General features: G+C 51.1%; 2 protein-coding genes across 4 annotated transcripts in view; both read left to right on the forward strand.

Moving 5' to 3' along the window:
* ZC3H18 (zinc finger CCCH-type containing 18) overlaps positions 1-18,017 on the forward strand; it is a 46,940-nt gene extending 28,923 nt beyond the window's left edge. For all 3 annotated transcript variants that reach the window (XM_053952416.1, XM_053952414.1, XM_053952417.1), the window contains 10 exons: positions 2,407-2,607; positions 5,396-5,521; positions 6,829-6,930; positions 9,074-9,217; positions 9,865-10,017; positions 12,016-12,170; positions 12,693-12,889; positions 13,983-14,079; positions 16,071-16,167; positions 17,351-18,017. In XM_053952416.1, coding sequence (XP_053808391.1) covers positions 2,407-2,607; positions 5,396-5,521; positions 6,829-6,930; positions 9,074-9,217; positions 9,865-10,017; positions 12,016-12,170; positions 12,693-12,889; positions 13,983-14,079; positions 16,071-16,167; positions 17,351-17,549 — 1,471 coding nt within the window. In that variant the 3' untranslated portion in view covers positions 17,550-18,017. The remainder of the gene's footprint in view (positions 1-2,406; positions 2,608-5,395; positions 5,522-6,828; positions 6,931-9,073; positions 9,218-9,864; positions 10,018-12,015; positions 12,171-12,692; positions 12,890-13,982; positions 14,080-16,070; positions 16,168-17,350) is intronic.
* Positions 18,018-22,409: 4,392 nt separating this feature from the next.
* Positions 22,410-25,513, forward strand: IL17C (interleukin 17C). The gene is made up of 3 exons (XM_053953184.1): positions 22,410-22,415; positions 24,537-24,862; positions 24,959-25,513. The coding sequence occupies exons 1-3, from the start codon at positions 22,410-22,412 to the stop codon at positions 25,206-25,208; spliced, it is 582 nt and encodes a 193-aa protein (XP_053809159.1). The 3' UTR covers positions 25,209-25,513.
* Positions 25,514-25,990: the final 477 nt, after the last annotated feature.

The raw sequence follows: 25,990 nt of genomic DNA on the forward strand, positions 1-25,990 counted from the left end.
TTGGACCGTTGAACGTTACCAGGCTGTAACACACTGGTGTTCCTCCAAGGTGGAATTCTCATGGAATTGTGGCTGTAACTGGGAAAACTTGACCAAAGCACTGCAGATAGCCTGTGCTGAGTTAAACAGTGTGTGTTGGAGCAGTGCTGGGAAAGGGGGAGGATGGAATGGGGCTGCTGGGGAGTGAGGCTGAGCCAGGAGCCTGCCTGGGACTCCCTTCCCGGGCTCTCAGCACTTCTGTGTGGGATGGAGGCATCCAATTCTCCTCTGCTGGAGCTGGAGTGAGATTGGTGGGAGGGGTGAACGTGAAAGGAGGGGTTTTCCTCTGAATATTCCGAGGGAGTTGTGGGACAAAGAGTAGAATTGTTTTTACATCAGCAGAGATAAGGAAAGAGTCAGATGCTGGATTTTTAGGTCAGCACATCCCAGCCCTGGGCTGGGGATGAGGAAACTCTGCCAAAAAGGAAGGGATGAGGCTTCTGTGAGGTGTAAAGTCTTCAAAGGACAGGCTCCTGACCAAGAGCTTTCATTATCCCTGGGGTTTGTTGAAGTGTGCCTGGAATTATTAGAAAACTTGAAGGTGGCTTTTTTATCTCAAAAAGGTAGAGGAAGTTGTGTGGGGAGTGGTTGCTTCAGTGGTGTGAGTAATGGGGTGGTACTGGCTGAACCCAGCGGGGAAGGGGCCTTTCCTTCCCCAAATTCCCTGGGAACTCACTGGTTTGAGGAAAGGAGTAAGTGCACCATTGTCCTGCTAATTTGGTGAGTGCAAGAGGCTTCAGAAAGCTTCAATCCCTCACAAACTCTGCCCAAAACCCCATGGAGAAGGTTAGAAGCAGGTAATTGAGGAGTTGAGTGCAGGTTAATTCCAGGTTAAATCACCCAGAGATAAGAGAGGTAATAAAATCTCAGCCTCAAGAAACTCATCCTGGAGTACTTAAGGAAGTGTCTGGTGCAGGTGCTGAAAAGTTGGCCCTGAATTGTTTGCAGAGGGTTGGAGAGGAGAAAGGAAGCCCAGAGAACCAGAAAAGGGGAAATGAAAGTAGGGCCCTAAAAAGGGAAGGGAGGAAGTGGAGAGTCAGGCCTGGCTGGGCACCTCTGGTGCTGTTTGAACACCAGGGTAAACCAGCCTGGTTTGTGGCCAGCTGGGGAGGGAAGTGTTCCCTTTGGAAGGGTGGAAGGAGGTCACTGTGCCTTGGCCTGTGGCAGCCCCACGGCGTGTCCTGGTGATGGCAACCTCAGAGTCATCCAGGCTTGCTGGTGGCTCCTCCACTGCTCCAGGCTGGGCTTGCTCCAGCTCTCCATTCTCTGGGGAGAACCACGTTTCCCATTCCCTTCCCTCTTGCTTGTGTCCAGTCCTTGGAGGCCAAGAGCTGAGCCTGGAATCAGCCAGGAGGTCGCAGAGTGCTCAGTGGGACAAGGGAGTTCCCAGAATGTGGCTTGGTTGGTTTGCAGTGCAGCACTGGTTTGTCCCGGGTTCCCAGAGTTCTTCTAAACCTTTACCACCCCAAAATGCTGCTGGGATCCCACAGGGGAGATTAGGAGCTGCAAGCAATCAATCAAAGGCATGAATTTGGGGATTTTTCCATGGCCATGTATGTTTATTCATACAATTTATTATAATATATTAAGAAATAATTATATTATTCTTAATTATTATTGTTAATGTATTCATATAATGTGAATATATTATCATTATATTATTATATAATGTTATATAATATATTCATATATTGTCATTTTATTATTATATTATTATAATAAACAATATAATATTAATTAGTATTATAATATTAAATAATATTATATTTTATTTGATCATATATTACATATAATTATCATATATTACATATAGTATATTATCATATACATATACATATCATATACATATTACATATAATATATTATCATATATTACATATAATAATATATATTATAATATGTAATATATAATAATATATTTTTTATATATATTGTTGTTCTGTTCTTTTTAAAGTTCTTTTAAAAGTTTTCTATGCCTTCTTTAGTTTACGTATTTCTCCTGGAGTTTCTCACGCACTCTTCACGTAAATAATGATTGCTTTGCATTCTTCTTTGTGGGAGGAGACAATTGATGGACTGTTGGTTTGACCAGTGTGGTTGGACAGGTGGCAATTCCACCCTCCAATCCACTGCCACTTTCAGAATTCTATATATTTCAAGGTCAAAAATAAAGTTGGCTCCTTTTACTACCTTTTTACTCCTTCAATCTGAGCGCGCATACATTATTTCGTGTCCTAGTGCGACACGATATAATATATATATTATACTATGATATATTATTATTACAGCAGCATTTCTGGCTGCTTTCCCCCCACCCCTTACACACCCACCTTTCCGAGCCCAGCTGACCCCGTGCCTGTTTTGCAGCCGCCAGCCCGAGGCACCAAAGAAGGACAAGGAGGCCCCGGCGCTGGGCAGCGCCCCGTCCAAGCGGGCGGACGAGTGGAAGGACCCCTGGCGCCGATCCAAGTCCCCCAAGAAGAAGCTGGGCGTCTCCGTGTCCCCCAGCCGTGCGCGCAGGCGCCGCAAAACCTCGGCTTCCTCGGCGTCCGCCTCCGGCTCCTCCAGGTGAGGCCAGCGCCGCGCGGTGTCGTGTCTTAGCGCCCGGGTCTGGGCTTCCTGTCAGCTCTCTGCAAAGAGGCAAAACAATTCCTTCTTCTGGCTCCAGCTGGGCACCAAGCACAAATGATCCAAATCTCGGGGCCAGGAGCACAGACAGCGTGGGCTGGAGAGAGAAAAACAAGGATGGTGTCGGAACCCAAGGTGTCCCTCAGACACTCTTGGATGTTCCAGGTCCAGGGCAGAAGCCTCTGAGACCCTGGCGGGCAGCCAGAAACCCCTGTGGTCTTGAGTTTGACCCATGGAACAATTTACCAACTTTGCAGGGAGAACAAGAAATCACAAAAGTTTAGATATTATAATAGAAGTAATCACAAAGTAAAAGGAAGGATTTTTGAGTGCTGTACAGGGGGGGTTTAGGCCTTGTACAGAGGGGTCTGAGTTTTGTACATGGGGGGCAGAGGTTCTGAGATGGAGGGATTTGGGCGTGCCCTGTCCTCCTTCTTTCTCCTTCCTATCCCCCATGTTCTTGGTGGTGTTGGCACTCACAGATTGGTTTAGAGTAGAAAGCCACTGTTCAACATAGGTGATAGGCATTGGGGAAAAACTATAAACATTTAATAGGTAATGTGTGATATAAAAGATGGCACCAGCCCCTTGAGAGGGAGACGGAGAGAGACGCAGAGGGAGAAGGAGTCAGGGAGAATGTCAGGGAGTCTGTGTGCCTTGAGACAACACACAATAAACTGCCTTGAGACCAGACGACTGAAGACTGCTGAGTCTTTCTTTGAAGGCACGGGTTGGAGGAGAGACTTTACCACCACCCGGAGTCACCCCAATCTGGGGGAAGACTCCAGCAGGATGGGACTTCATAATCTAAAGCTATAACTGGACAATTAGCTCCAGTATGCAAATGGAGCAGAAGTTATAAAAGTGAGAGGCCCCGTGACTGGTTGTCCACTTTTGTGGCCATTTTGGGTTGTGCTGCCCAAGGTAGATCTACTGAAGCCTCTTAATAAATCCTTATTTTATTCTTTAGTCTCTGTTCTAGGTCAGCCTTCACAAGGCAGCAAGGGGGAGAGCCTGGGAGCGTGTCCTGGAATGGGATGGGGCTCCCTCGTGGCTGTCACTGTTGCTGCTAGAAATGAAGGGGTGGGACTATTTTCAAGCTAAGAACCATTTATTGCTCAGATAAACATCAATCTCAGAGGCCGTGAGATTTTAGAGGAGCAAGCAGTCAGCCATAGCTCAAGAGTAGTCACAAGTTTCTTCATTACAAGGCAATACAGAACTTTCTAACCCAGCAGACAGTTGTCACAGGGTTTATTTTGCTTTTCTGACCTATCACATTACTTCTGCTGCACTGAGGATACTTTTATCTAACAGGCTTCTAACTCATGTCAATACATATTCTATTATAACTATATATTCTATTATATATTCTACTATATATTCTATTATATTTTCTATTATAACTATATAACTTCTATTATAACTTCTAAACTCTTAACTTATTCCATACAGCCACGCCCTCACATTATAACCCTTCACCATCTCACCAGTACAGTTTCTCACTTACTTAAGGCATATTCTTACTTACAACTATAGAAATACAAGTTTATGATTTTTCTGCTTAATGTCTGTGTGCTGTAATTTTACATCAATCCAAGCTTCTTCCAAGGCTGCAGATCAAACCCTTCAGTGTCTGTAGAAGTTTCTGTTTTTCTGATTCCCACACGTGGCCAGGGAAGGCGTTGAGGTGATTGGAACAGGTTGTCCAGAGAGGTTGTGGCTTCTCCATGCCAGGGATAGTGGGAGGTGTCCCTGCCCAGTGGAACTGGATGATCCTTAAGGTGCCATCCAAACCAAACCATTCCATGGTTTGATGTTTGGGAAAGCAGTTCAAGACTTGCTGCTCAGGAGCACCCATGGACACGTGGTGAGATGGGAGCCAAAGCAGGCAGGGAGCTGTGGGAGCTGTGCTGTGAGTGGTGGAGATCAGGGAAAGGCAAATCCTTGGAAAAGCCACTTTTCCAGTGAATTGGAGCTGGATGCAGTCTGCATGATAGCAGCTCACCTAGATGAAAACTGATCTCAAAGGAGCAGCAAGAACTGTAAAAATTAGGTCCTGGTCATTCTGGGATGGATGGAGGGAGGAGTTGAGCTCACTCCAGTAAGAGCAGGTTGATGCTACTGGGAGAACTGGGATTGTGGAGGTTTGACAGAGCCTTGGAGGGCTGGAATGGGGCTTGGAAACCAATGGTGTAAAATAAGATAAAAACCATCTTTCAGAAAAAAAACTCCCTGAATCTGAGAGCCTGGAGGCACAAACTGGATCCATTTCCTTTAAATGCTTGAAGCTCCTGAAAGAGGGGGAAAGTATCCAAGGAGGAATGAGGAACACGTTACATTGGAGATAGACATCTAAAAGGCAGAGCCCTCCTGAAGCAGATTTTCCTGCTGGGATCACTGCACCCAGTCAGGTGATCTGTCAGGGGATTGTCCAGTGAAAAGGCACAAAATATGTGGAAGCAGTTCCCAGAAAGGATGGAACATCAGTAATTAAAGGAAGGGAGGCTTATTTAAGGGTGCAAAGAGAGTAGCAACAACAGGATCCTCCCTAAAAGAAAAAGGGGATTTGAGGAGAGGCTGTAAATCCTGACAGTTCCATGAGAGGAAGGCAGGTGGGGTTTGGAGCAGAACATCTTTGGAAACAAAACCATGGGGGTTTTTCAGGAAGCTCTGAATTTTAACATTTCTTTTCAGGAAGCTCTGAGTTTTAATATTTCTCTTGCAGGTCCTCTTCTCGTTCATCCACCTACTCTGGGTCCGGCTCCTCCCGCTCGCGCTCCAGGTCCTCCTCCTACAGCTCCTACTCCAGTCGCTCCTCCAGGCACAGCTCTTTCTCAGGCAGCAGGTCCAGGTAGTGGCTCCTGGGACTGGGGACCAGTGGTGGGATGGTTTCCAAATGCTTCCTGACAGTTCCTTTTTGCTCTGTTAAAACGAGCCGTTCCAAGCCCTTCGCTGAGCGAGGGAGGCTGTGGTTGATCTGTCAGCCACCCCCTCCTCTCCCCAGTGCTCTCACCCACGGGTGCAGTGCTGTTGTGGCTGGGCTCTTTCCCATGCCTGTGGTGGATTAACATTCCCATCATTTGCATTTTCTGATTGGAAGAAGTTCAGCAGCGTGTCTTTTCTGTGGCACTGGGACTTCTATTTCAAGAGGCAAATCCCGTTTCTTTATTAAAGCAGTTGTGTCTTGTGATAGTCCTGACACTTCAAAGTAGCAATCCAGTGTCCCATGCTGATTAAGATTTATTCCTCTGCAACTTCCTTGCCCCTGCAGACAGTTTCCCAAGTCTGGAATATCCATAGTAGGAGAACTGGCTCCTTGGATAGGAGCTGAAGCCACACAGGAACCCAGAGCAGATCCCACAGCTGATGGCAGAACACTCTGTCACTTCTGGAGACTGATTTCTCCTAGGAAAAGCTCAGCTGGGAGCTGATTCCATCTGGGAAGCAGAATGAGCTTCTCCATCCATCCATGCTCCAGGCAGGACAGTGCCCGTGTGGGTGACACCTTTGGCTGCCTCTCCCCCAGGTGACAGAGTGAGGAACACCCCGTGCCCAGCTGTCCCCAGAGGAGCTGGCACACAGGAGTCAGGCTGCTGAGGGTGCAACAAAGGCACTTCCAGTCTTGGCACTGGGGTGAATCACCCCAACAGTGCTCAGGGGCTCAGGAAACAGCTCCTGCCCTTGATTGTCACCTTTGGGGTGCTCCACTTAATGCTGCTTCTTGTGCTGCAGAAATTACAGGTCCATATTAGCTTTAGCTGTATTTTTTGTCTTTCTCCTGAGTTTCTTTTGGTTTTGTTTCTGTTTAAAGGATGAACTGCTCTGGGAGTTACAAGTGATGAGCATAAACCTCAAAATCCTGCTTATTTTCTTGTGTATTCTCCCTAAGGAGAGAATAGAGAGGATGGAGACAGCTTCAGGTATTGCTGTGGAATACCTGGAGTGCCTCTCTTCTAGCTGCTCCTATTTTTCCTTCTGTTTCCTACTTTTCCCGCTGTCTGGTGGCAGAAGTTAGGTTTTGTTGCACAGAGATGTAATATAAAACCAGGAGAAGCTCAGGGCAGGTTCCTGGGGAGGGGGGAGTGGTGGCTGAATGCCCTGAGAGCCAGGAAAAGCTCCTGCAATCCCAGAGCTGAGTGATGTCCCCTTCCTTTCCAGGTCAAGGTCCTTCTCATCTTCTCCCTCTCCTTCTCCAACACCATCTCCTCACAAGCCACTGGCCAAGGCTAAAGGGGAATTATTGCCACCTCCTGGGAAAGGGTAAGGATCCAAATTTCTCTGGATGAGAGTCCACACAAGCCCTTCTGACCTTCAGGGGCCTTGAGCTGAAGGAATGCAGGAGTAGATGGAATATTGGGGAGGCCCTGGATCCCTGGAAGTGTCCAAGGTTGGACAGGGCTTGGAGCAGCCTGGGATAGTGGGAGGTGTCCCATGGCAGGGGGTGGAGCAGGATCTTTGAGGTCCCTTCCCATCCAAACCATTCTGGGATTCTAAACCTGATTGAGTTTAAGAAAGAAATTAAAGATGCCAAATACAACCTTTATTGAAGAGTTTTTAGCTTGGCGGATTTAATTAAATAATGTCACTTTTACTTATTAAATCCAAGTTAAACTGTACAAGTATCCTTAAATATTACCTGTATACAAGTGTTTAAACACATGATTTACTGCTGGAGCATTCTGTATGTGCAGATATATTTGTATAATCTAAATATACATAATAGATATTGTGGGTAAGTTTTAAGTTCCTTCCTCTCCTGTGGCTTTGGTTAATCCACAGCCTCAGAATAAAGAAATGGTTCAGCCTCATCAACTTTTCACACTGGAGACAGATGAAAACAGGACTGGAGCTGCCTGCAGCTGGGTTTGGCACATTCTGACAGCGCTGCTGCTCTTTTAAATTCCTGAAATTGCTATTTCACAAACCCTGCAGTGGCAAATTACGGGGAGGTTGGAGGGTGACACAACACCGCAGTGATGTCACCTCTTCTAAGCTGACCTGCAAATAAATGACACCATGGGAATCCCCCTGAATTCTCCAGAATTTAGGACAATCCCCTTTGCCACAATTCTTGTCCCTTGTTAGCCTGCCTTTTGGGGTTTTTCCCCCTCCACGTGGGGCTCAGCCCTCCGAGGTTCTCTGCTCCCTCCCAGTGCTCCTGGCAGCGCTGCTTTGGTGACACCAGGGCAGCTTGTCCCAGCACAGGGGTTATTGCCACTGGAAACGTGCCATGGGCTTAATCCTGTGTTCTGCAGGGGATAACTGCAGGTACTGAGCACGGGAGGAGGAATCAGCAGTGTGTGTGTGCAGGCAGCACCTCCTCCCCAGCTGCTGGCTGTGAAATCAGTGCTGGGATGCTCCAGGGCCTGAGGGACCTGTGGACAAGGGCCTGGAGGGACAGGACACAGGGAATGGCTTCCCACTGCCAGAGGAAAGGGTTAGATGGGATATCAGGGAGAAATCCTTCCCTGTGAGGGTGGGCAGGCCCTGGCACAGGTGCCCAGAGCAGCTGTGGCTGCCCCTGGATCCCTGGCAGTGCCCAAGGCCAGCTTGGATGGGGCTTGGAGCACCCTGGGCTAGTGGAAGGTGTCCCTGCCATGGCAGGGGGGGTGGAATATGATTTTCAAGGTGTTTCCACCCCAAAGCACTCCAGGATCCCTACTTGGAGCAGTGTCCAGCTGTCAGAGCAGAGCTTTGAGCCCTGAACGGGGCAGCCCTGAGGAGCCAGAGCCATTCCCATCTCCTGCAGTGGGTGTTGGATAACCCAGTGGTGCTCCCACCCAGTTTTCCACAGGGAACACAAGCCAAGGGACAGATCCAGGCACACACACAAGCTGTCCTGCACCCTCCTGATCTGTGTGCTGGAGTTAAAGAGAGAATTTTTGCATTAACTGTGCTCATTTCATCCTGAAGCTTGTCTGGCAGATTTTAAGCAGGTGTAAGTGTCTGGGATAAAAATGATGGAATTAAATGGATGAGAAACAACATTTCAACCCAGTCTGCTTCAGGAGTTAATTTACAAGTCAAATATCTCCAAAATTGGCTGTTGTACAGTAATTTGTCTCTGAAAAGATGAATTGATTGAGCATGTGAGGAACAAATCCCTTTAGGGAAATCCGTGGTGTTTGTGTTCTAGTGAAACAGCCAAGAGTTTGTAGCTTCAGGAATCACATCAGGGCCGGGTTGGATGGGGTTTGGAGTTAACCTGGGATAGTGGAAGGTGTCACATGGAATGGAGTGGAGTGGGATGATTTTTAAGGTCCCTTCTAGCCCAAACCATCCCAGGATTCCATAATCTCTAGAATATTAAACAGCAACAAAACAGAGCACATCATTTCTGAGGATGTCTGTGCTCTGTGCCCACCCCCTGGGATCACACACCTGAAAATTGTCGTTTTTCCAGGGAGAAATCTGTGAAGAAACTCACTGCCCTGCCAGTCCCTCAGCCACTCACAAAAATTACAGCAGCAGCCCCGGAGCCAGCCAAGGCAGGGGATAATCGGGAAGCAAGGAGGAAGGAACGTCAGACAAGGACTCCACCCAGGAGGTGAGAGATATGGGGGGTGGAGTGATGCTTGATCTCATGGGAGATCCAGAAAATCCCAGGTTTCTTTCTCCTGGAAGATCCAGCAAATCCCCGGAGTGTCAGTGTTCGGGGAGAAATCCATCTCCTGGGGCAGGGAGAGAAGGGGAAGAGAGCTGGGCTGGGATGGTCCTGATCTGCCATGGGTGGCTCCTGCCTGTGGAGGCTGGGGGGAGGATGGAGTGGGTGGAACACAGGAAATGTGGCAAAATCGGGGTGGGAGTGGGGGAAAAGGCATTTTTGAGAGCTGCTGCTCGTGGAGGTGGCAGAGTGAGGAAAAAGGAACGTGCGGGATCTGTTTGGTGCCACACAGATCTGACGTGGTGGAGGGTCAGCAGCTGACCCACACTGACCACAAGGATGCTGCCCACCACAGAACACCATTCCCAGGGATACTCCCCACCACAGAGCATCATTCCCAGGGATGCTCCCCACCACAGAGCATCATTCCCAGCACATAAACTGGGCGAGGTGGTGGAGGGGGGCCGATCACCCCTCAGGGAGGGCTGGCCGTCAGTCAGAGGGTGCTGAGCTGGTTCTCTCTTGGGGTCCCCCCCAGTCTCTTTGCCATTACAATTCTCATTCTGGGAGGGGTGTTTGCTGCCTTGCAGGAGGACCATCAGTGGCAGCATCAGTGGCAGTGCCAGCAGCTACAGCGGGTCCAGCTCCCGATCGAGGTCCTTGTCCCGGTCTCTCTCCAGATCTCATTCCAGATCATCCTCTGCCTCAGTCTCCCACTCTCCCTCTGGCTCAAGGAAATCCAGGTACAGCCCTGAGCCTTCGTGGCCTTTATTTAACAGCAGAGATTGTGGCTGTTGTTCACAGGTTTGGTTTCCTGCAGTGGAAGCTCTCTGTAGCTCCAGCAGCACCAGCTGCAGGAGCCTGGGGGTGGGACAAAGTTGGGTTTGTGGTACAGATCCCAAGTCCTGAATTGTGATGGGAATACAGTAATGGAGAGGGCATGGGGTGACAGAACAAGATATAATGGCCTTAAACTGATAGAGGGGATATTTCAACGGGATATTTGGGAAAAATGCTTCCCTGTGAGGGTGGGGAGGCCCTGGCAAAAGTTGCCCAGAGAAGCTGTGGCTGCCCCATCCCTGGAAGTGTCCAAGGCCAATTTGGACAGGACTTGGATCAACCTGCTCTTTTGGGAGGTGTTGAGCTTGGAACTGGATGATCTTTAAGGTACCTTCCAGCCCAAACCATTCCACGATTCCCTGATATTTCCCTTGTGGTTTGTTCAAGGAAATAATCCTGTCCCGTGTGTCCAAGTACCCATTTAACCTAAATGGTGACCAGAACAATTCCTTCTGGCCAGGGTGATCCCACATCCTAATTAAACTACAAATGAACAGTTTCAGGCTACAGAGCTTGGCTCTCCTGAGCCTCTCCTACCTCTGTTCCTGTGTGTCCTTAGGGAAGATGCTTGGCCTGTCAAGAAAGGTAGGTCAGAAAATCCCTAAACGGCCCAGCTAATGATATTTTCCCTTTGTTGGCAAAGTTGCAGGTTCAGTTCCTTTGTGTTTAGCCCCAAGTGAACAGTTCCAAGACTGTTGGTCTGTGGGATGTGTAAACAACAAACTCCTTCCAGCAAAGAAAAACAAACCACTCTCGAGTCATTCCTTCAGGTTTTTTTTCATCTCTTCACACAGAGGATTTCCTGAATCCTCACAGGCAGAGCTTTGAAACCTAAAACTTCCCTGGCACATGGGGGTAAGAGTAGTCCTGTGGTGTAAAACCAGTGGCTGGAGCAGGATTTGGCTCTGAGCAGCTGCAAATTCTCATCTGTGACCTGTGTGGAACTCCGAGGTTCCACATCCGCGTTATTTTACGGAAATCCCGGCTTGTTTACTCCGTGCTTGTCACATTCATCAGCTCAGCCTGGGGTGATGCAAGAGCTTCAGAGAGCACCAGGGCATGGATGGGAACTGTGAGCACGCTGGGGCTGCCTGTGCTGCTCCTGTGGAAAGGGGGAGACGTGGGAAATGCACTCTGTGCCCACACCAGCTTTGCTGGGCCAGCCTGCTGGCCTGGAGGAGTTCCTGGCTCATCCTGGCACCGTTGGAGCAATCCATGAGACCTCTCAGAACTCCTGGTGCCAGGGGTAGAGGCTGCAGAGGGTTGGTCTGTGCTGAAGCAGCCACAGCCCCTTCAGTCATCCCAATGCAGCTTGCAGCCAGGGAGCCTGGGCCTTGCTGGCAGAGCAGGTTGGTGTGGTCAGAGCAGGCTGGAGAGGCTCCCTGAATATTCATGGAGTGGGATGGTTTGGCTTGGAGAGGAGCTTAAAGCTCATCCAGTCCAACTCTCTGCCACTTTCCACTAGACCAGGTTGTTCCAGCCCTGTCCAGCCTGGCTTTAACACTTCCTGGGATAGGCCCTGCTAGGAGATTTCCATCTTGGGGGCATCTCCCTGTCGTTATCAGTCGTGACAGGGGATGTGTGCTGGCAGCAGAAACCCTGCCAGGGAACCCTTGCCCTGAGCTGTGACACTGACCTGGATGTGCCAGTGTGCACTCCCTGCTTTCACTCCCTGTTTTCCTGGACAAACAGTGACCTGTTTACACATTGCCTTAATCCTGGCTATAAATAACCATTGCTTTCTAGGCCTGCACCCGACAGCTTTGGGATTTTTCATACCAGCAGCACCCCAGGACACAAAGGAATGGCCTTTGCGTGCCATTCCCTGTCGAGCCACACAGGGAAATGCAAAAAGGCCTCGTTGCCTTCCTGGGTGTGATGAGCTGTTGGGTTCTTGGCAGGTCCCTGAGCGTGAGCAGTGTCTCCTCCGTGTCCAGTGCCTCGTCCAGCAGCAGCTCCGTGCGCAGCGCCGACTCCGAGGACATGTACGCAGACCTGGCCAGCCCCGTGTCCTCGGCCAGCTCCCGCTCCCCCACCCCGGCCCAGCAGAAGAAAGGTACAGGCACCTGCTTTGCTGGGCTTGTATTCCCCCTAGGGAGTCTTTGGAGAAGAAGGGAGGAGCAGAGATCCTTCCCTCTGGGCTCCAGGAAAATCCTTGAGCAGAGGTGGCACAGGAGCAGAGGTCCTGTGGAGAAGGGAGGCTGTGGAGAAAATCTGCATCCACATCCTTCCGTCCCTGTGCCTCTGGTTGTCTCATCCCTTGTCCTGCCTCTCCCTCACCCCGTTCTCCTTCACCCTTGGAAGGTGATGTAAATCTGGACAACTCCAGTATCACTTTGCTCGTCCTCTGCTCGTTCCAGACCGTGGCAGAGCCTGTGGCAAAAGCCTTTTGTTCTTTGTCTTTTCTGTTGCTCTCTGTGGCACTGCTGGTTTCCTGAATCCCTTAACCTCGTGTCCACGAGTTGAGTTAAGTGCTGTGGGCTTTTCCCATCCCTGCAGCAGCATCCTCTTGCCCAGAGGGAGAGCAGGCAACAAGAATCATTCCCAAGTGACCACTTGTGCTCTCTGCTTTCAACAGGAAAGTCAAAAAAAGAAGACAGTGCTAAAGAGGAGAAGAGGAAACGGGATGTGCCTGCTCAGCTCCTGAAATCAGCCAAGCCCACCCCGGGAAGCAAATCCCAGCAGCTGCCCCAGGGCCAGCAGCCCTCGGCCCCGCAGGCGCAGCAGGGCAGCTTCAGCGGGCACAAGGAGATCAAACTGACCCTCCTGAACAAGGTGGGAATCCCTGGTGGCTGGGATTGCCTGCTCCTGGGGGCCTGAGGGGGATGGATCCGGGCTGGAGGGGGACGGATCCGGTCAGGAGGGGGATGGATCCGGTCAGGAGGGGGATGGATCCAGGCAGGAGGGGGATGGATCTGGTCAGGAGGGGAGCTCCAGGCTCGGCACTGTTGGGATGAGCTCAGCCAGGAAGGTCTGGGGCTGGCTTGGAGGGCAGCACACAGAACCAGTCTGGCAGCACACACCCTGTGGTGGCTTCACTTTGGGACTGTGTTGGCGGCTTCCCTGGGGCACATTCCTGCTGCAGCTTCCAGGCTCTTCCCCGCTTGCTCGAAGGTCCCGCATGTGCCGGGGCCTTTCCCCTGGGAGATGCTCTGGGAGCGCTCCCTGAGCCACGCCAGAGCGGGCTGGGAACAGCCAGGCACAGAGTCCAGAGGGAGAAAGGGGCAGGTGAGCCCCTGGGGTGCCCACCTGGCTCTTCCCCTCCCCGCTGATCCCGCTGCCCCGGTTTGGAGCCCTCGGCGCAGATCCCAACCCGCAGCGTGTGTGGGGGAGTTGAGCCTCGTGGGGTTTGCTGCTGGGGCAGGGTGTTGGCCCCATCACGTGGGCAGGTTCCTGTTTTTGATATTTTGCTCTGCCAGCCCAAATTCCCCGGCGCAGTCTGAGGCTGCAGATTTCTCTACTTCCCTGTGCTCTGACGTGAGGAGGCTTTATCAGAGGCAGGAAGCTGCTCCGGAGGGAGGAGTGTGCAGTGACACATGACAGCCTGGAAAAGGCACGGCTCCACATGCCTCCCTCACATCTGCTATCCTTGGTGCTGCCGGGAAAAAAAACATCCCAGCAAGCTGCTCTTTTCCTGTTCCTATTCTGACATTAGTACAGCCTCAACCCCAGTGCAGGGGGGTGTTGCTGTTGGCTCCTGGTGGTTGGGAATTAGGTGGATTCAGGGATGGCTGGGCCTGGTGTGTGCAGAGTTTATTGAGAAAGGTGTTTGCAGGAGGCAGGCAGCACATCCCAGGGAATGGCTGTGCCTCTTTCCCTCTCCAGAGGGAAGTGGCTGCTCAGCTCCATTGTTTTAATTCCATTGCAGGCAGCTGACAAAGGAAGCAGGAAGAGGTACGAGCCAGCAGACAAAGAGAGGCCAACCTCTCCTCCAGCCAAACGGGCCAACCTGTCACCTGACAGAGGTGAGGCATCCTCCAGCCCGGGCTCCTGCTTTCCAACAGCTGGAAAGAGCCTTTGCACTCATCCCAAAACCTCAGAGTGGGATTGCCACCATCCTGCTGCAGAAACACAGCAGAGCTGAGGCCCTGGGCAGGCCAGTGCCAGCCTTGCCACACTGTCCCAGGGGCATATTGTGACTCCACTGTGTCCCTGTAAGTCTTGTCCAAAAAAAACACCCCTTGGCTTTGAAGACACGGAGTTCTCACCTCCACATCCACCCCAGGGCCTCCTGCTCGCTGCTGCTGCCCTCGGATGTGGCTGTGGAAAAGAGGTTTAGGTTGGAAATCAGGAAATATTTTTTTCCCAGAAAGGAACAGATTGTCAGGTAGGGATTCCCCATCCCTGTAAGTGTTCCAAAAACGTGAGGATGTGGTACTTGGGGACAGGTGGTGCTGGGCTAAAGCTTGGATTGGATGATCCTGAAGATCATTTCCAAACCTCAGCCACTCCAGGATTCTGAGTCACAGGAGTTTCCTTTAGTGCATCCTGGAGTTTTCCCGGGGCAGCTGTCCCTGCCTGCCAGGCTGGTGCTTCGAAAGGCTGGGCTGGAGGGAGGGATGCAATCAGTGCCTGCCTGCATCAGCCAGCCTGGGACACGAGCTGGTTGCCCCACCTCTGGGTGACACAACTGCCCTGGATGTTTAGAAAGACCTGGCCTTTCCAAGTGTTCTCCTGGGCCTCAGTCCTCCCCAGCAGCAGGAACAGCTCGGGAAACCGAGCTGGCAGCCACAGGCAGGGACCTCAGTGCCACCCTCCAGCCTTGGCCGTGGCTGCCCAGAGGCAGAGGGGGTGTGGGGGGAGTTGGCAGCCAGAGGTGGCTGCTGGTGACGTCGGAGCTGCCACGTGATGTTGTTTTCCCTGGTGGCTCAGCCGTAGGTGGATCTTGTTGACTCTGGGTGCCAGCCAGCAGCAGGTCTGTGCTAATAACCTGCAAGGTTCACCTCCTGCAAGGGCAGCCTGCAAGGGACTGCCCGGGGTTGAAGTTCACCAGGGTCTGGTTCACACACGAGTGACAGGGCCAGGCCAGCACACTTTCTAGAGGGACCTTGATGTCATCTTCTGCTTTTTGTTAAAAAGCAGTTTTTGAGCCGTAGCAAATCACAGAAGCACAGATTGGTTTGGGCTGGAAGGGACCAAAGAGCAGGGACACCTTCCAGTACCCCAGGTTGCTCCAAGCCCCATCCAGCCTGGCCTTGAGCACTTCCAGGGATGGGGAGTCTGAGGCACGGAGCCCCAAATCCAATGGCAAAGGTGCCCTTGGCTGAGTTGGGACTGAGCCCCTCGGCATCCCAGCACCAAACTGGTGGTGGCCGAGTGTGTCACCTGCTCTGTGACCTGCACCTGTGGGCTGAGGCTGTCCCAGCTCCATCCTCAGGAGCAGAGGGATGCCCTGGCACACGCAGGGGCTGCTGCCACGAGGTCAGCTGAGGTCAGTGCAGGGCAGCAGCTCCACAGGCTGCCTGCCAGGTGGAATTCCCTCCCTGTTCCTGGGATAACCCAGCTGCTCCCCAGCATCTGAGTGGGCCAGGGCAGCTCTGTTGGGGCAGGGCCTGGCAGCTGAGCCGTGCTGAACAAACAGGGGGGTGCTGCTGCCTCGGGGGAGGCCCCGCTGGCTCCGGAGGCGGCAGAGCTGCCCTCACCTGTCACTGCTGCAGCCAGTGCACCCTGTGACCCGCCAGGGCAGAGCCAGCAGCTCTGCAGGCACCAAATGCCGTGGAAGAGCCTTATTCCAGCAGCTGGAGGGTGAAGAAGAGCTGCTGGGAGGTGACTGTGGGGCACAGCCCTGCCTGGCTTCTCTCAGAGGTGCGGGGGGCATGCAGTGAGGCTTTTCCAGCTGCTGCTGGACTTGGCTTTTTTTTTTGGCACGATGTGGTCAGTGAGTGCAGGCAGGGGGTGGCCTGTGCCTTGGTGCCAAGCAGGAAAATGAAGGAATGTCCTTTTGCTCTCCTGCCAGGCTCTCGTGATAGGAAGGCGACCGGGAGACTCTCGTCCCCCAAACAGGAGCGGCAGCGGGGCCAGAACCCAAAACCTTCCCCTGCACAGGCAGACAGGTGAGTGCTGCTGCTTCTGCTGGGCCCCACACTCCTGCAGGGGCTCCAGCCCTGCTCCAGCCCTGCTCCAGCCCTGCTCCAGCCCTGCTCCAGGCTCTCTCCCAGGCTCTCCCAGGCTCTCCCAGGCTGGCAGTTCCAGTTGCCATGGAGCGCAGCACGAGGAAGGACGCGGAGCTGCCTGGGCAGGTGCCAGGGGTGCCAGGGCTTCGTGCAGAGCCTCCAGCTGGGCCATTCCAGCTGGGAGAGAAGAGCAGGAGTGCCAGGAGCCAAGTGGGTCAGGAGTGAGCTCAGGCAGTGCCTCTGCAGCTCGTTAGCACGGTGTTAATGAGCACCAGAGTGCAACCCCTTCCCCCCCTGCCCCAGCTCCTCCTGGCACCTGGTTCCAGTGCCTGATTCCCCTTTTCCCAGCCTGGCACACCCTCAGCTGCTCCCCTTGCTGCTGTGGCATATTCAGATGTGTCCCCTGCTTGGGACAGAGCAGTGACAGCCCTGGCACCTTCCCATGCAGGTGCCAGGTGACCAGCTCAGCCAAACTCCTGGCAGGCTGTGCCTGCTGCAGCATTGGGAATATCCCAGTGCAGGACTGGATGTGTGGCCCTGGGGGCTCGAGGGTTGTGGATCCTCTCCAAGGATCTCTGGGGGCAAACATCACAGGGAAGGGGCTGAAGGATTTGGGATTGAGGGGATGCTCCAGGGCTGCTCTCCCCTCTGGGTCTCACAGGGAGCTGCTCAGTGCAGCCACGAGCTGGCACTGAGTTTAATCCTGGGAATCCCTATGGAATGGCTGGTTTTTTACTGTTTAAGCCAGTTTTTAACCCAAGGCCTACTCCTGTCTCCCAACCTCTTTTCTCCCACCTGCTCCTAGAGCGAGCCATGTGTTACATGTGGCACTTCTGATATTTTAGTTCAGAAATTAGGGAGAAATCCTTCCCTGTGAGGGTGGGGAGACCCTGGCACAGGATGCCCAGAGCAGCTGTGGCTGCCCCTGGATCCCTGGCAGTGCCCAAGGCCAGGCTGGATCAACCCGTGGTAGTGAAAAGAGGAAAGAGATGGAATTTGTGTAAGAACCTTAAAACCCATGATTTCAGCGTGGCCAGCGGGGCTCAGCGCACTTTTGGGATTCCCTCGGAGCCTCTGGGCCGTTCCCAACTCCTCTCACTGCCGCCTCCCTCTCTCCCTGCAGGAAACGCCAGCTGTCCCCTCAGTCCAAGAGCTCCAGCAAAGTCACGAGCGTGCCGGGCAAGGGCTCGGAGCCGGGCCCTGCGGCTGCCAAGGGCAGCAAATCCAGCACCCTGTCCCGGCGGGAGGAGCTCCTGAAGCAGCTCAAGGCGGTGGAAGACGCCATCGCCCGCAAACGGGCCAAAATCCCGGGAAAAGTATAGTGGGCCGTGCCCCCTAGTGACTGTGGATGTTTTTATAAATAGTGGGGGGAAAAAGCGGCCGCTTTGGGATTTTGCAGTTCCTCGTCTTCATTTTGGCCGCGGTTCTTTTTAAGGAAAAAAACAAACAAACAAACAACCAAACCCACACACACACACACACAAAGAAAATTAAGGAAGTTTTTGTCCGGCCGGGAAAAGCCCGCGACGAACGGCTCCGGGAGGGCTCCGGGGCCCTGTAAATTCTGCACAGAGGACTCCAGCCCCGTGGGATGCTCCCGCCTCTCCTGTGTCCCCTCTCCTCTTTGCTAGCCTCGAGTTGTATTCTCCTAGTTAGCCCTGCTGTGTGTTGAGTGTCTTCAGCAATGCAGTTCTAGTCCCGTGTGCCGAGAGAGCCGAAAACTGCTGTGAACTGCTGGCAGCACCCCTCCTCCCCCAGGAAAAAAAAATATATATATTCCTGCCTCAGTCCCCTCGGGAGTGCCCTGGCGTTTCTTTGGAGCAGGGCATCGGTTCAGTTGATTGCCCAGGAGCCCTGCAGGTGTTGTGGGCGTGTCTGTCTGCCAGGAGGGTCCTTCTTCCTTTGGTTTTTCCTTTTTTTTTTTTTTCTTTTTTTTTTGTTTGGTTTTGTTTTGGTTTCTTTCTTTTTTTTCTTTTTTTCTTTTTTTTTTTTTTTTTTTTTTTTTTTTTTTTTTTTTTTTTTTTGGAGGGATCTCCCTGAAATAAAATATTTTGATAACCAATTTTCCTGCGCTTCTCTGCATCTCCCTTGCCTTTGGGGGGGGGGGGGTTTGTACCCCTCACTTTGGGGGTTTTGGGGGCAGGAGCAGCTCCGTGGAGCTGGAAAAGCTGCTCTGTTTCCTGGGGGAGCACCCAGTGTGAAACCAGTGCCCCACTGGTGTGTGACTGGGGGGCCCTGCCCTGCCTGGCATCAGGGGCTCCCTCTGATAAATGCCCCTAATTTAGGGAGCAGTGTTGATCCCAATGGGTTTCCCAGGCTCCTTGTTCCCAGTATGGAACCAGTATCCTACTGGTGTGAAGTGAAAGTGGGGGGCATCATCTGCCAGACCCCTCTCATTCAGAGAACAATTTTTGGGGTCCCTGGGATTCCCCATCCTCCAGCCCTGCTCCTTGTTCCCAGCGTAAAACCAGTATCCCACTGGTGCTGCTGGAAGCCACTGGGCCATCCTGGAGTGGTGATGGCAGCCCTTGAGCCCTTCCCGGGGGTTGCCCAATTTGGGATTTCTGCCCGGGAATGCGATGGTGACGCAACGGGGCAGGGCCAGGGGGATGCCCGTCCCCGTGTCACCGGGACACCCCTTCCCACCTCCCTCCCGGGATTCTGGAGCTCGGAGGCGCCCGTACTCCCGGCTGGCACACGTGGAGTGCAGAAGGAAGTGCCGGCCCGCGGGGAGGAGGAAGGAACCTGGAGCTGGAGTTTCCAGGTGTGTGCACATCACCTGCCCGGCCCTATAAAAAGGCGGCGGCGGCGGCGGCGCTGCCACTCGGCCGCCTCATCCCTGGGGCTGCGCTTCCCGAGGGGCCCCCCCTTAAATTTGGGCTTGTTCCCCAAATTTGGGAGTGTTCCCTAACCCCCTTCCCTCCCCCCCCACCCCACACCAAAATTCTGGCGTGGTCCCTCAACACCTGGCTGATGGTAACGTGGGGTTCGGGGGGCTGGGGGATGTGGGGGGTGAGGGGAGAAAGTGTGGGGCTGGCAGGGGGTGTGGGGCGGGGGGGGTGTGTGGGGGGGGGTTCTCTGGGTGTCGAATGAGTGTGTCACACACCCCGTGCACAGCTCTGTGTGTGTTTTATGTGTGTGTCACACACCCCGTGCACAGCTCTGTGTGTATTTTATGTGTGTGTTACACACCCTGTGCACAGCTCTGTGTGTATTTTATGTGTGTGTCACACACCCCGTGCACAGCTCTGTGTGTTTTATGTGTGTGTCACACACCCCGTGCACAGCTCTGTGTGTATTTTATGAGTGTGTCACACACCCCGTGCAGGGTTCTGTGTGTGTTTTATGTGTGTGTTACACACCCCGTGCACAGCTCTGTGTGTTTTATGTGTGTGTTACACACCCTGTGCACAGTTCTGTGTGTATTTTATGTGTGTGTTACACACCATGTGTGTGTTTTGTGTGTGTTTTATGTGTGTGTCACACACCCCGTGCAGGGTTCTGTGTGTTTTATGTGTGTGTCACACACCCCGTGCACAGCTCTGTGTGTATTTTATGAGTGTGTCACACACCCCGTGCAGGGTTCTGTGTGTTTTATGTGTGTGTTACACACCCTGTGTGTGTTTTGTGTGTGTGTGTATTTTATGTGTGTGTTACACACCCTGTGCACAGCTCTGTGTATGTTTTATGTGTGTGTCACACACCCCGTGCACAGCTCTGTGTGTTTTATGTGTGTGTCACACACCCTGTGCAGGGTTCTGTGTGTGTTTTATGTGTGTGTTACACACCATGTGTGTGTTTTGTGTGTGTTTTATGTGTGTGTCACACACCCTGTGCAGGGTTCTGTGTGTTTTATGTGTGTGTTACACACCATGTGTGTGTTTTGTGTGTATTTTATGAGTGTGTCACACACCCCGTGCACAGCTCTGTGTATGTTTTATGTGTGTGTTACACACCCTGTGCACAGTTCTGTGTGTATTTTATGTGTGTGTTACACACCATGTGTGTGTTTTGTGTGTGTTTTATGTGTGTGTTACACACCCTGTGTGTATTTTATGTGTGTGTTACACACCACGTGTAGGGCTCTGTGTGTGTTTTATGTGTGTGTCACACACCCTGTGTGTGTTTTATGTGTGTGTGTATTTTATGTGTGTATTTTATGTGTGTATTTTATGTGTATTTCATGTGGTGTTACACACCGTGCAGGGCTCTGTGTGTATTTTATGTGTGTGTATTTTATGTGTGTATTTTATGTGTGTGTATTTTATGTGTATTTCATGTGGTGTTACACACCCGTGCAGGGCTCTGTGTGTGTTTTATGTGTGTGTATTTTATGTGTGTGTGTATTTTATGTGTGTATTTTATGTGTGTGTATTTCATGTGTGTGTGTATTTTATGTGTGTGTATTTTATGTGTGTGTGTATTTTATGTGTGTATTTTATGTGTGTGTATTTTTTGTGGTGTTACACACCCCTGCAGGGCTCTGTGTGTGTTTTATGTGTGTGTATTTTATGTGTGTGTATTTCATGTGTGTGTGTTTCATGTGTGTATTTTATGTGTGTGTATTTTATGTGTATTTCATGTGGTGTTACACACCGTGCAGGGCTCTGTGTGTATTTTATGTGTATATTTTATGTGTGTGTATTTCATGTGTGTGTATTTTATGTGTGTGTGTTTTATGTCTGTGTATTTTATGTGTGTGTTTTCACCTCTGTGTCCGTGCCGTGTTTCCCTGTGTGTGTCCGTGTGTGCACACCTGTGCCCAGGTGTGAGCGTGTGTAAAACCCAGCTCAGGGGCGGGCACTGAATGCCGGGGGGTGTGGGCACACCTGTGTCAGTGCTCTGGGTGCTTATCTGTGTTTGTAGGTATTTAAATATATTTATTTCCATGTCAGGGTTGTGTGTGTGTGCTTATCTGTGTTTATCTGTGTTTATATGTATTTTTATATATTTATTTCCATGTCAGTGCTCTGTCATGTAAACAAAAGGATAAAGCAAAGAAATAGAGAGTATAAATACACATAGAAAATGAAAATAAAATAGGAAATGAAAATAACAAATTAAAAAAAAAGAACATAAAATTGAATATAAATAACATAAAATGGAAAATAACTGAGTAATAAATAAAAATCTGTGTGTGTTGAGGGGACAGCCTCCAGCAGCCCCTGTGCTCACAGCTGCCAAAAGCACACCTGGATCCCTCTGTGTGTGCAGGGCTGCACGGGAACGTCCCAGACACGGACAGAAATATGTATAAACACATGTAAAATATATATATATATTTCTTTGCTTTATCCTTGTGTTTACATTGTCTATTCCTTTATATATTTTTTTACTTATTTATAGTTCTATTTATTTTATATACTTTATTTTAAAACACTGAAGTACAAAATTATTTTTATATATTTATATTTCTTTCTAATTGAATTTATTTATTACATTTACCTTTATTATTTATTTTTATATATATAAATATATATATATATATATATATATATATATTCTGTGTGCATGTAGGTGTATATTTGTGTGTGTGCACCTGTCCTGCACACCTGTGACACTTTTTTTGGGGTGAAGGGTGTGATATCCCCGTGTGTGCATATATATATACTTTTTTATATATATATATATATATACACTTTTATATATTTTATATATATATATATACTTATATATATATATATATATACACTTTTATATATTTTATATATATATATATACTTTTTTATATATATATATATATATATATATATATATATACATACTTATATATATATTATATATATATTTTATATATATATTTTTTATATATATACTTATATATATATTATATATATATTATATATATATTTATATATATATACTTTTATATATATATATACTTATATACTATATACTTTTATACATATATATGTGTCTGTGAGGTTTTCTCTCTCTACATATTTTTGTGTGTGTGTACTTATAATTTATTTCTATTTCTATTTCTATATTTATATAAATATATATAAATATATATTTATATAAAATATATTTATATAGAATATATATATATATATATATATATATTTGTGTGCGTGTTTATTTATTTATATTCGTGTGTGTGTGTTCAGACCTGCAGATGTTGCTCCGTGTGTGTACAGTGTGTGTGTCTGTGGATACTGAGTGTACCCAAGCACGTCTGCATGTGGGTGTGCTAAGTTTTTAGGGATGGGATACATACATAAATATAAATAAATACATAAATATAGATAGATATGGGATAAATACATAAATATAGATAGATATGATAGGTACAGATATAGATAGATAGATAGATAGATAGATAGATAGATAGATAGATATGATAGATAAATAGATGATAGAGATAAAAATATAGATATAGATAGAAATATAGATAGATATATAAATATCTGATATATAAACAGATATATAAATAGATATATAAATATCTGATAAATATAGATACAGATAGATATAGATAGAAATATAGACAGATATATAAATATCTGATAAATATAGATACAGATAGATAGACATAGATAGAAATATAGACAGATATATAAATATCTGATAAATATAGATACAGATAGACAGATAGAGATAGAAATGTAGATAGAAATGTAGATAGCTATAGATAGACATAGATACAGGTAGATCTAGTAGAAATAGATATATACAAAGATCTATTGACATATAGATAGATATAAATATATAGCTATATAGTTATATAGACATAGATACAGAGACAGATAAAGACAGGTACAGATATGCAAATATCTAAATAGAGACACGCAGAGACAGATGCAGAGGTGATCTAGAGATATCGAGGTGCAGATTAAAACGTGCAGATGCTCTGTAGACATGGAGATATGCAGGCATCTACAGATCTAGAGATGACACATGTCGATAGGCTTATAGAAATCGATACATCGATAGATAATAGATAATCGATAAACACACACACACCTGCCCCGGGGCCGTGGGGCTGCACACTCGCGTTTTGGGGAGGGCTCTGCTGCTCCCTGCCTGGCACTGTCACTGTGTGTGCCTGTCCCCTCGGTGTCACTGTGCTGAGTGTGCCTGTCCCCGCAGTGTCACTGTCACTGTGCCCTGTGAGCCTGTCCCCTCGGGTGTCACTGTCACTGTCACTGTGTGTGCCTGTCCCTGCGGTGTCACTGTCACTGTGCTCTGTGTGCCTGTCCCCGCAGTGTCACTGTCACTGTCACTGTGTGTGCCTGTCCCTGCGGTGTCACTGTCACTGTGCCCTGTGTGCCTGTCCCCTCGGGTGTCACTGTCACTGTCACTGTGTGTGCCTGTCCCTGCAGTGTCACTGTCACTGTGTGTGCCTGTCCCCGCAGTGTCACTGTCACTGTCACTGTGTGTGCCTGTCCCTGCAGTGTCACTGTCACTGTTACTGTGTGTGCCTCTCCCTGCGGTGTCACTGTCACTGTGCTGAGTGTGCCTGTCCCCTCGGGTGTCACTGTCACGGTGTGTGCCTGTCCCCGCGGTGTCACTGTCACTGTCACTGTGTGTGCCTGTCCCTGCAGTGTCACTGTCACTGTCACTGTGTACCTGTCCCTGCAGTGTCACTGTCACTGTCACGGTGTGTGCCTGTCCCCGCGGTGTCACTGTCACTGTCACTGTGTGTGCCTGTCCCTGCAGTGTCACTGTCACTGTCACTGTGTGTGCCTGTCCCCGCAGTGTCACTGTCCCTGTGCTCTGTGTGCCTGTCCCTGCAGTGTCACTGTGCTGTGTGTGCCTGTCCCTGCAGTGTCACTGTCACTGTCACTGTGTGTGCCTGTCCCTGCAGTGTCACTGTCACTGTGTGTGCCTGTCCCCGCAGTGTCACTGTCACTGTCACTGTGTGTGCCTGTCCCTGCAGTGTCACTGTCACTGTGCTCTGTGTGCCTGTCCCTGCAGTGTCACTGTGCTGTGTGTGCCTGTCCCTGCGGTGTCACTGTGCTGTGTGTGCCTGTCCCCTCGGGTGTCACTGTGCTGTGTGTGCCTGTCCCCTCGGGTGTCACTGTCACTGTGCCCTGTGTGCCTGTCCCTGCAGTGTCACTGTCACTGTCACTGTGTGCCTGTCCCCCTGGGTGTCACTGTCACTGTCACTGTGTGTGCCTGTCCCTGCGGTGTCACTGTCACTGTGCCCCGTGTGCCTGTCCCCGCAGTGTCCCTATCACTGTGCCCCGTGTGACTGTCCCCTCGGGTGTCACTGTGCCCTGTGTGCCTGTCCCTGCAGTGTCCCTGTCACTGTGCCCTGTGTGCCTGTCCCCCCGGCTGTCCCTGACGCTGCGCTGTCCCCACAGGGCTGGCTGTGTGCCCTGGCCCTGCTGGCGGCGCTGGGGCAGTGCCGGGGGCTGCGGCGCACCGCGGGCGGCTCCGCTCACTCCGCCGTGCGCTGCTACAGCGGGGCCGAGCTGGGGGACGAGGCTCCTCCCGCGCAGCTCCTGGGCCGCAGCCTGCGCTGGGACCGCCACGTGTCCGTGCAGCTGGTGCCGCAGCTGGAGCGGCTGGAGGCCGGCGGGGCCCGGCGGCTGCGGCGGCAGCGCCCGCCCGGCTGCCCCGCGCTGTCGCTGCGCGCCGGGCTCCGCAGCGAGCCCCACGAGCGCTCCATCTCCCCGTGGCGCTACCGGTGAGTGGCCGCCCTCGCCCCGACCACCCCGCGCGTCCCCTTCCCGCCCGCTCAGGGCTGGTGGCTCGCTGCAAGGTGTCGCCGTGTCCCCCGCAGCATCGACGAGGACGAGAACCGCTACCCGCGCAAGCTGGCCTTCGCCGAGTGCCTGTGCAGCGGCTGCGTGGACGTGAAAACCGGCCGGGAGACGACGTCGCTCAACTCGGTGACCATCCACCAGACCATGCTGGTGCTGCGGCGCAAGCCGTGCCCGCGGCCCGCGGGGCCGGGGCTGGTGGCGCTGGAGGTGGATTACATCCGAGTGCCCGTGGGCTGCACCTGCGTCCTGCCCCGCACGGCGCGCTGAGCCCGCCCCGGTGACCGTGTCACCCCGCCCGTGCTTGTTTTAGAGCACCCGAGCCCGCCAGGGTGTGCCCCTGGTTATTTATGAGTAATTTAATGAGCCTTGCTGCCGGGGGGCTTTTTGTACCCTCTATTTATTGGTGACCCCCGCCCAGCCACGGCTGTGACTCCAGGGCCAGCATCGCCCCACGGCCAGACCCTGTGAGTGCTGCACTCACTGGTTATTTATTCCCTCCCCCCAAAAAAAGGTATTTATTGTCTCCTTCCTAGTGCTATTTAATGCTGCAAAATAAAAGCTAACAACTCCTGGCACAGTCCTTGCTCTGTTCCCAGCCGGGCACTGGGATGTTGGGAATTGGGGCGCAGGGACAGGGGCACATCCGTGGGCAATGCCCAGCTGTGGGACACCCCTGAGGCCCTGCAGGGTGGGCAGAGCACCAGTGCAGCAGGGCAGGATGAACTGGGAGGTGATGGGGAGGGCGGCAGGGCACGGGGGTGCCCCAAACCCCCAGCACCCCGACACCCCACACCTTTCCCACGGCTCTGCCCCATCCCACGGAGCTGGTGCCACCTGCCAGGGCCACTCCACCTGTGCTGGCAGCACCTAGGGGGGCCCTGGGCCACCTGCAGCCCCTGAGGGGCCAGGGTCTGTGTGGGGAGGGGACAGAGCGGGGCCTGGAGCAGCTGCTGATCCCAGTGGGATCGAGGATTTGGGGTTCGGCACCCACATCACACCGGGGAACGTGCAGCACCCACGAGTGGGGATGGGAAGGGAAATGCTCCCCA

The sequence above is a fragment of the Vidua chalybeata genome, chromosome 11 (assembly GCF_026979565.1).
Source record: "Vidua chalybeata isolate OUT-0048 chromosome 11, bVidCha1 merged haplotype, whole genome shotgun sequence".
NCBI lineage: Eukaryota > Metazoa > Chordata > Aves > Passeriformes > Viduidae > Vidua > Vidua chalybeata.